This window comes from Nematolebias whitei, chromosome 12, assembly GCF_014905685.2.
Source record: "Nematolebias whitei isolate Nwh7 chromosome 12, NemWhi1, whole genome shotgun sequence".
In the NCBI taxonomy this organism is placed as follows: domain Eukaryota; kingdom Metazoa; phylum Chordata; class Actinopteri; order Cyprinodontiformes; family Rivulidae; genus Nematolebias; species Nematolebias whitei.
In genome coordinates, this window is record NC_056509.1 from 3,210,871 (window position 1) to 3,221,466 (window position 10,596).

The window sequence follows — 10,596 nt, forward strand, 5'->3', positions numbered from 1 at the left end:
CCCCCCCCCCCCCATCTCTGATCTGCTACAACCGTATGTCCCACCACACTCCCTGAGGTCAGTGGACCAGTTGCTCCTCATAGTTCCAGGAACTCGTCTTAAGCGCAGAGGTGACAGGGCCTTCTCTGTAGCAGGACCAAGACTTTGGAACGAGTTACCTCTGCTTGTCAGACAGGTCCCATCCTTCTCGGTTTTCAAGTCCCGTTTAAAAACTCACTACTATTCAGTAGCTTTCAACACAAGATGATCTGTAGTTTGATCCTGTATGCTCCACACTGGTTTGTCGTCATTATCTGCATCGTTTTTTGTCTATATTCTGATTTACTTCATTTTGTATTTTGCTTTGTGTGTTGCCTGTTGTTCTGTCTGTACAGCACTTTGGTTGGACTTGTTGCTGTTTTAAGTGCTTTATAAATAAAGTGGTATGGTATGGTATGGTATGATTCTCTAACCAGGATAATCACTGTGAAAAAAATTGCATCGTGCTGCTGATTTATTTCATGCTGCTGTGTTCATTCGTACTCATGTGCTCACACAAACTCATGTTTTGGCTGCTGTTCTACGTATTGTTTTTGTACTACTAGTGTTTAGCATATTGTTAGGTTAACGTTTTTCTTAGTTCATATCGTAGATCTTATTACTGGGTTTTCTTACATTTTATACTTTTGTTGGATGTAACTGGGACCCTGTGTATATAATTTTTAATTATAATTGTTTTTTCTGTACAGCACTTTGGTTGGCCTTGTTGCTGTTTTAAGTGCTTTATAAATACAGTGGTATGGTATGGTATGGTATAATTTCATTCCACCACATGTACTACATGTGGTGCATATGACAAATGAAGAAACTTTACAATACAGTACAATACAACTTTATTTATAAAGCACTTTAAAACAACACCGTTAGCCAAAGTGCTGTACACTAACACATACAAGCATAAAAACTATGAACTCAACAAATGCCATAAAAGTAATGAACTACCAAATCATAAAGCAGCAAACAGTAACAACAATAAAACAAATAACATAAAACAGTAAAGCCAACATTTCAAACTGCGTTAAAAGCCAAATAGAAAAAAAAAAAAGAGTCTTCAGAGCAGATTTAAAAATAGGAAGTGAGTCAGCTTGTCTGACGTGCAGAGGCAGCTCGTTCCACAGTTCAGGGGCAGCGACTGAGAACGCTACACTGGCTCCCAGTTCGTTTCCAGATTAATTTTAAGGTTGTTTTGTTTGTATTCAAATGTCTTCATGGTCTCGCCCCACAGTATCTGTCCGATCTTCTCCAGCCGTACAATCCCTCACGCTCTCTTAGGTCACCTCTCAGCCTCCTGTTGGACTTTGGGACGGCCAACAGCAGCTGATCAGCTGACCAAAGAGAGCGTGAGGGATTGTACGGCTGGAGAAGGTCGGACAGATACTGTGGGGCGAGGCCATGAAGACATTTGAACACAAACAAAAGAACCTTAAAATTAGTCTGGAAACAAACTGGGAGCCAGTGTAGTGATTTTAAGACAGGAGTGATGTGCTCTCGTTTTCTGGTGCCAGTTAAAAGACGAGCAGCAGCGTTCTGAACCAGCTGAAGTCGAGTCAGTAACGACTGGCTCAGACTCACATAAAGTGAATTGCAATAGTCCAGACGAGTTGTGATGAAAGCATGGATTAAAATCTCAAAATGATGTTGTGACAGGAATGGTTTCACCTTGGCTAGTTGTCTCAGGTGATAAAAGCTGGACTTGACCACAGATTTAATCTGAGCATCCAGTTTAAAATCATTGTCTAGCCTCACACCCAGGTTGGTTGCTGTCTCAGTCAGATGTTTGGTTAAACGACCCAGATCAACATGGACTTTGGAACCATCACTGGGCTTAAACAACAAGACCTCCGTCTTTTTCTCATTAAAGTGTAAAAAGTTATTTGACATCCATGCTCTGACTTCCGCCATACATTCCAGGAGTTGGTTCAAGGCGTACTGTTTATCTTGTTTCAAAGGAACATAGATTTGGTTGTCATCGGCACAAAAATGAAAAGAAATACCATGTTTCCGGAGAATATATCCCAGAGGTAGTAAATAAAGGGAAAACAGAAGGGGGCCAAGTACAGATCCCTGAGGTACTCCACATGTGAGATGTGCTACAGAGGACTCCACAGAACCAAAGTGCACACAAAAGCTTCTCTCAGTTAAATAGGATCTAAACCACTGTAGAGCAGGACCCTGAATGCCCACCCAGTTCTCCAGACGAGACGGGAGGATCTGATGGTCCACTGTGTGGAAGGCAGCAGATAGGTCCAGCAGCATCAAAACTACACAGTACCAGAGTCTGTGGCTAAGAGAATGTCGTTAAAAACTTTCAACAGTGCCGACTCAGTACCGTGGTGAGTTTTAAAACCAGATTGAAACAGTTCAAGAAGGTTGTGGTTGTTTAAGTAAGATGTTAACTGACTGTAGATGAACAGATGCTCAGATATATTCATCATTTAACACGGATTCCTCATTTTTCTGGACTGAATAAAACGTGCATTGAATTTAAGGAAATGCAAACGTGAGACGTCATTTATATTTGACCCATCAAAATGAATGCGGTCATTTATTTACAGAATCAAAATTTAACATCAAACATTTACATTAATTTGGCAAATTATGAAAATAACAACTTAAGCAATCAATCAGGAAAAATCATACGGCCATGATTTTTCCGTTGCTTCACCACAGACATTTATGAAACTGTACAATTATGATCTTTTACCCACACGGATGTGGATGAGCATTTTACACAGACATTTCTAAATATCTGGAAGTATATCTACTTGATAGAAAGTTTAAAGATGGGAAAGAAGTTTAAAGAAGAGTAAAAGATGGGGTTTGAGGGAGTGTGTTAACAGAACGGCACTCTCTGGGCTTTCTTCAGCTTTTCTTACGGTACACTTCGGTGGTGAAATCGGCTCTTTTACCTGGAGATGTCTCAGGCGAGATTCCGTTTAACGCACCCTTCAGCGTCTCCGTAGGATGCTGTTACTCCTCCGGAGTAGCGGCGAGACTGTCCGACACAAGCTCACCTCAGTGGAAAATGTTATAATCCCATGAACCTCGGAAGAGCTCTGTTGTCATGTCAGGATCATCCCGTCTCTCACAGAACTGGGCTTCTCTCACAGAACTGGTTGAACTGTGTATCCAGCAGAACTCCAACAGCACTCCATCAGAACTCCAGCAGAACCGTGTAGTTTACAGATCTCGAGCAGAACCCGAGCAGAACTCAGTAAACCAGGAAGTACTGACATTTTAAAGAGCTGTTTCCCGGTTCACTTTTGGGAGTATTACCATTGGTCAGAACCGACCAGACGGGGTGTGTTTTGTGACGTAAGAGGTTAGAAGACAGCAAGAATTGTTATGGAAAGATCAGAAATGTTCTCACAGACAGAGAGAGAGTTTTGTTTTGGCGCGTTTCAGAAACAGGTGCCAAAAACCTCTATATTTATGTCTGAGAAGATTCTAAAAACATGCCAACAACTTGTTTTGCGTTTGACTCCAACCTTGGACCAACTTACACTTGCTCATTCAAAAGCAGAAATCAGAAAAGGCATAATTACTCTGTAACAGCTTTGACATGAGTTCTAACTTTACTTTGAGAAAAAATCATTACACAGTTAATAAAATTGATTAGTTCACTGCAACATCTAAAATGGTTTGAACTAAGACACTTTGATTATCAACATTTGTAAAATAGTAATGATAATAAAACAGAGAGTGTTCTTTTCACTTGAATCTTCAAGAGAGAAAGTCTCAGGATGGGTGAACCTGTATTTCTGGATTCAAATCAATGAAATGACAGTTCCTGTCCCACAAGGTTCTTAAGGTCAAGATTTTTGACCTTAGACTTTGTTTTTGACATGGGCCTAGTCCACTACATGACTGTAAACTATTTTCTCCAAGATCTTCGACACAAAGGGCAGTTTAGAAATGGGCCTAAAATTGGACATGTCTTAGAGTCAAGACCAAGTTTTTTAGTCAGTGTGTCACAACTGCATGTTAAAATTTGCTGGTACCTGTCCACTTGCCAAGCTGCCATTTATGATTTGGGACACAAAAGGAGCCACCGTGTGAAAAATCTCTTTAAAAAGACATGGTGGGATGGGATCGTTTGGAGATCCAGCAGATTTCATACGACCAGTGATGCATTTTAAAAAAGGCAGGGTGACGAGCTCAAACTGACTGAAAACAGCAGAGCGTGTGACAGAGATGGAGGGGTCAAAAGAAGGAGGGCTTATGAGAGCTCTAATGTTTGCAACCTTGTTGGTAAAAAAGCTCGGGAAGTTCTCACACACTTCAGTGGAGTTCTCCGGGCTGGCTGATTGTGGGGCATTAAGAATGGTGGGGCTGATGGTTTTAAAAAGCACACGTGGATTGTTAGAGTTGGTGGAAATGATGTCAGAGAAATATTTGTTTTTTTGCAGCTCTAACAGTGGACTGCTAGAAACGCCAGCTGTCCCTCAGTGCTTGGAAAGACACCTGTAACTTGTCTTTCTTCCATTTTCGCTCTGCTCTCCTGCACTGGCGTCTGGCAGCACGTGTGACATCGGGGTGCGCTTTTATGCGCTGACACCAGAGTGAGAGGACGTACACGGCGTTATGTCACTAGCTGCACAGCGAATCAGAACGACCCAAACAGCGGTTCTCAACCAATCACAGCTCGTGTGTACTCGCCTAAAGCTAGCAGTTAGCATCAACAGTCCGGTCAAATTATCGCCCATTAAAGCTTCAAAAAATTGCACAATTTACTGTGAAACGTAACAAATCAGCAGAGGAGCAGCTTTTGAGACGGCGCTCAGCTTCAGACAACGTACCACCATTCAGAACACGACTTGAGTCCAGTAAACAGAACCGGGTCGAACACGCAGAACCCCCGGTCCATGCTAGAGTTTCAAACAGAATGGATGCGTTATTCCCACTGCTCACAGCTTAGTTACACAAACAGATCGACAATTTCAGCTTTAAAATGAACACATTGACGTAATTCTGCATCTTTCTGAACACCGCAGCCATAAATCATGTCTGTACCAAGGTCAAAACTGGGACTTTTTTATGCCAACATGTCACATTATTTCACAATAACACAGGTCTCGGGTCACACATAATTATATCTCTTTAGAAACCATACGGGCCACCAAATATGTAGTGAAGCAGGGACCGCTTTGCTGTAGACACACTACTAATTAATTATTCTTAAAGCTAGTTCAAGCACAAAGAATATTAATTATTTAAATACAACGGATTATTTTCTTTTTCGAGTTAAATTAATGCCATGTGACCAAGATAACTGTGAGTGGATTGTTTAATCAGTGACATGAGACGCCATTTTTCTTTGACCCATCAGAATAAATGCGGTCATTTATTTAACAGAATCAAGATTTAACATCAAAACATGTACACTTGATTTGCTGATCTGTTTCTGATTAATAAAAACTTGGCACGCTTTACTAACAAGACAACAGAACATTTCTGAAGGCATCTAGATTACTGGCGAATAAAAAGTTTTAAGGGAAGGAAAGAGAAGTTTAAAGGAAGATGGATGAGGGAAGATGTATGTTTTGTTGACCAGAATTGGCACGCTTCTTTCAACACCAGCTCAGACCCCCGGTCCGCTTAGTGCGTGACAACTCGTGACATCTCTTTACCTTTGCAGATGATGGGTCAGCTCCGGTCTAGAGGTCCCTTTGCACGCTACCTTTCAGCGTCTTCAGTCAGGGTGGCTTGTCATCGTCAAAAGTCGTTTGGTGTTACTCCGTCCAACAGAACAAGCTTCCTTCGAAGTTGTAGGGCGTTACGCCCGGGTGAGTTCACAGCGAGGCACTGTGACTCCAGCTGGGATGGACGGATCCTCGTCTCACGGTCAAATCCATCAGCTATTGATTAAATCTGAAAGTTTCTTAGGAACTCTCAGGAACTTCAGTCAGAGGTTCCACTCAGAAGTGGAAGACTCATGAAAGACTGAGTAAGACTGAGTCCGAAGTTCCACTCAGAAGTGGAAGACTCCGGTGAAAAACTCTAGGAAGAATCCCGTCAAAGACTGAATAGTTCCAGGAAGTGTTGACTTTTAAAAGAGTACTCACTTCCGGTCACTTGGTACTTCCTGATTGGTTGAAACAACCAGCAGGGGGGTGGTTCAGTGATGTCAGAGGGTTATTAAAAGTCAAGAGAGGCTGCAGGAATGTTTACGAACGATTAGAACAGACAGAGGAATGTTATGGCGAAGTGAGAGGAAGCAGGTGCCAGTTGCTTCTTTTTTACCGTCTGCTAGTTTTAAAAACAAGACACTTTGTTCAAATAACTCGTCTCTGTCTGTCTCTTGACTTTCGACCGACATCACTACTCCTCATTCAGACAGAAGATCAAAATGCACAATTACTTTGTAAATAGACATTTAACTTGATTTCTAATTTCTAATGAGGTTTAAAAATCATTAATACTGTTTCACAGTTGATTTGAAATGAGTGGTTCACTTCAACATTAGAAATGGTATGAACTAACACACTTTGATTATCAAGAAATTCTAAAATAGTAATGATAATGTAAAAAGGAAGAGTGTTCTTTCAATTGATTACTTCAGGATACAATTAGAAAGTCTCTGGATGAGCTAATTTGTATTTCTGGATTCAAATCAATGAAATAACAGTTCCTGTCCCATGAAGGTCTTCAGAGACAGATTGTTGTCGGAGGCCTAGTTCACTACACCATCGCTGTTGTTGCATCGCTAGTGTCCTGAAAGGATGCAGAGAGGGCAAACATGAAGTGCACCAATGAATTACCGAGGCGGCCAGCACACACTCCAGTGTTATAAGCTTTTTGTAACACGACATTGAGCCCGTGGGCACCGAACATCGGGATGCAGGCTTCATCTGGTGACATGTTGAGCGAGGCAACAGTGGGTTCAACTGCCAACATACAGTCCAGGCCTGCTTTGGCCGATTCATGCATGGCCAAATGCATAGCAAACTGCTGTCATCACCAATTAAGGCAAAAATGCAGAACAGGAGGCCTTTTGATGTGGTCAACTACGTCAAGATCTCAGGACGAAGGCAGGTTAAATTGGGAGAGGGGGCATGAATGCTACCGTCGACAACTAAAGCAAAACAAGCATCTTAGGGAGGCTAACACGGTTTTTGAGTTTTAACTGAAAATTGGGAATGGAGGCAAAGCACTACTGTTGCCAATAAAGCAAAACAAACTTAGCCGCTAACAGCGTTAGCTCATGAATTTGGCTAAGAAATGGAGAGGGAGCAAAAAAAAAACCGGCTGCCTTGTCATGGTTAACAAGCGATAACTTTGAGAGGCACTTACTGCTCTCGTTGATGGCAATAGTGTTTGTACTCACAACGCAGTGATGAAACGCTGTAGTTGGGAGAGGAGGTGAAAACACCGTCTTTCCCCAACAACCAGCAGGAACACCTTGAACGAAACTAACATGTCGCAGCCTGTAGGAGGGCAGTACACTGCTGCTCCTGCCAACAGGCAACCAGGCGTCCAACGACGGTGAAAAGATCCAAGGTCAGTAGTAAAATGAACCGTATGCAAGAAGAAAAAGGAGCAGAGCCGCGGATGACGCCGGGCTATATGGCCCTTGGTTAATCATCCGATGTGTCACAGCTGTGACTCCTTTGGTATTACTACTCGAACGGCGCAGGTGTGCAGGGAATATTCAGTGCTTTCAGCACCACCCTCTGGCGGTCAGTAGGGATGAAATAGAACCGTTCAGAGGACCTGACTTAACCTTGGTAGATTTTGCTACCTGGATTATTGTGCATGAATCAAGAAATCCTACAGCTGATATCGTTATATCTCACTCCATGTTTCAATAGCTAGTTTATGATGCCTCTTTTCTTTAGGCTCGTTTTTATGCTCCCACTACAATCTTCATTGATGAAATTGACTCCATGTGCAGCCGCAGAGGAACCTCAGAGGAGCACGAGGCCAGCCGGAGGGTCAAAGCTGAGCTGCTGGTGCAGATGGACGGTAAAACAGCTGTGATGTTCACGTTTATAAATGAAGTGTTGTTTTTTCACTAACCTCTTTTTCTTCTTGATAAAACAAATGTAACTGATAAAGTAAACCAACTAAAGACATTTTTTAATAAATGAAAACTGTTCAACTTAACTTCTGTTGTTGTGGTTTGATGCAGGCGTTGGTGGAGCTTCAGAAAAAGACGACCCATCAAAGATGGTGATGGTGCTGGCTGCCACCAACTTCCCCTGGGACATCGACGAGGCTCTGAGGAGACGGCTGGAGAAGAGGATCTACATACCTCTGCCCTCAAGTAAACTTTCTTGTTTATTTTCAACATGTTGGAGTTCTGGTTCAGTGAACGCTGGCACGTCTGGTTGCCACTGCGTACCGGTTGATATTTCTGTGGTTTTTTGTAAAGTTTGTGAAGAGTTTCTGTGCTGTTTGACAACGGATCGGATTAAGATGTGGATCTGCAGGGTGTGTGCTAGAGGATGACACAGGAGTGGATTTTCACTCCTGTCCTGTCCTGGTCCCACAGAAAAAATTATGTCCTGTCCCAATCCTGGTAACACGACTCCTGCTCCTGTTTTTCATTTAATTTTTAGGAAATACATTGAATTTGATTTGATCTTCTACCCATTCCTTTTTAAATTACTTTGTGTTCTGCAGGTTTATTTCAAAAGATATGTCCACAGGAACAGTTCGTCTGTGGTGAAATAGAGACATTTATTGTCTTAATCCAAACAAAAACCTTCACTAAATGTCATAAAACAAATAATCCATGGCCTGTAGTCTATATAATGTTTCTACAGAGGATCAGCTGCTGAGTCTGTTTCTGGCTCTTTTGAAGGTCAGTTCCAGTAAAAACAACAAATCTAAACCAGTCCATGGGTCACACCATGTCTACCTTAGATGAAAGAACCCAAACACAACAAGTTGCATTTTACTAATTTATTGAGCAATTGTTTCCTTTAAACAGTGACATCACTGTCATGTTTTAAATTGTTTAAACAAACAAAAAAAGAAAAATACCGTACCAAGCAGAGAACAAATAAAAACGTGAACTCTCTGAACTCACTGATCCGCGGTCACGTGGTTCATGCAGCTCCAGTAGTTCCAAACAGTTCATCCTGTCAGTCAGTCTGAGGCTGCTGGAGCAACACAACACTAAAATCATCTTTTCTTACTTTACCTGTGTCTTTCAGTAATTACTGAGCAGCAACCAACTGATTATTGATTATTTCACAGACTATCCATTTTATCAAAGTGTTCTTAGAAGCTGCTGATACATTTATCATTAAATTATAGAAGGAAACGAGACTGCAAACACATATTTGTTAGAAAAATAATGTATATGCAATACAATGATCAATATAGCCATGTCAGTGTTTTATAACGTTACACACGTTAATAAAAGATCAGAGTAACACCAGTTATAAAGCTGTTTCTGATGTTCTCTGCAGGATAATGCTCCACCTTGTCCTCCATGCAGCAGTTCAGATCTGCTCCAGCTTACCTCAGAACATCTGGATGAATTCTTGATTTCTATAGAAGATATTAATTCAACCTTTATTTAAACAGGTTCGTCCCATTGAGCCACGAGGACTCATTTACAAGAGACTGAATATAATTGTTGTATTTGTAGTTTTTTATGGCACCAAGTACCTGATAACTGAGTTGATTGTAGCCTGACAACTATTGTAAAACTGTAATTCAATTATTAAAATGTTCATTTAAATGAAACTGTTTCTAGTTAAAATCATAACAGATGACAAAATAAGTGTTAACTGTGCAAAAATACATTTACAAACAATTTATTATAAAATATGTAAAATGTAAAACAAGCTTTAATAAAGTACTTTTACTGCCATTTATACTGTTTATTAATGACATCATCTCAAGTCAGCAGGAGCACCATCATCATCATCATCATCATCATCACAACACAAAGTGAGAGCTGTAAATTTAATCTGCACAAACATTTTCAATCAGGGCTCAAAATGTTGAACTGTCAAAGAAATGTGCAATAAAATAAACTGATGTCACTCTACAGGGACATTTAGAGAGAGGACAGTTCACAGAGACACAGTGAGGACGAGTGAGACAGAGACACAGTGAGGACGAGTGAGAACCTTGGGGTTTCACCTGGACAACAGACTGGACTGGAGCTGCAACAGTGAAGCGTCTACAAGAAGGGACAGAGCAGACTGTACTTCTTGAGGAAGCTGAAGTCCTTCAGTGTTTGCAGCAAGATGCTGCATATCTTCTATAAGTCTGTTGTAGAGAGCGCTGTCTCTTCTGCATCATCTGCTGGGGGAGCAGCACCAGAGCAAGTGACTTAAAACAGATCAAGAAGCTCATAAAGAAGGCTGGCTCAGTTCTGGGGACTCCTCTAGAACCTTTGGAGACGATTGTACAAAGAAGGATTCTTCATCAAATGAAGAACATTATAGACAACCCTCAGCATCCTCTTCATCAGACTGTCATACAACATCAGACTGTCATACAACATCAGACTGTCATACAACATCAGACTGTCATACAACAACAGACTGTCATACAACAACAGAGTGTCATACAACAACAGAGTGTCATACAACA

The 10,596-nt window shown here is 41.3% G+C and overlaps 1 protein-coding gene across 1 annotated transcript in view; it reads left to right on the forward strand.

The window, feature by feature from the left end:
* The window catches only part of katna1 (katanin p60 (ATPase containing) subunit A 1), a 58,171-nt gene that overhangs the window by 34,612 nt on the left and 12,963 nt on the right, over window positions 1-10,596 (forward strand). The window contains exons 7-8 of the mRNA XM_037686062.1: window positions 7,878-8,004; window positions 8,171-8,305. Of these exons, the coding sequence (XP_037541990.1) occupies window positions 7,878-8,004; window positions 8,171-8,305 (262 nt within the window). The remainder of the gene's footprint in view (window positions 1-7,877; window positions 8,005-8,170; window positions 8,306-10,596) is intronic.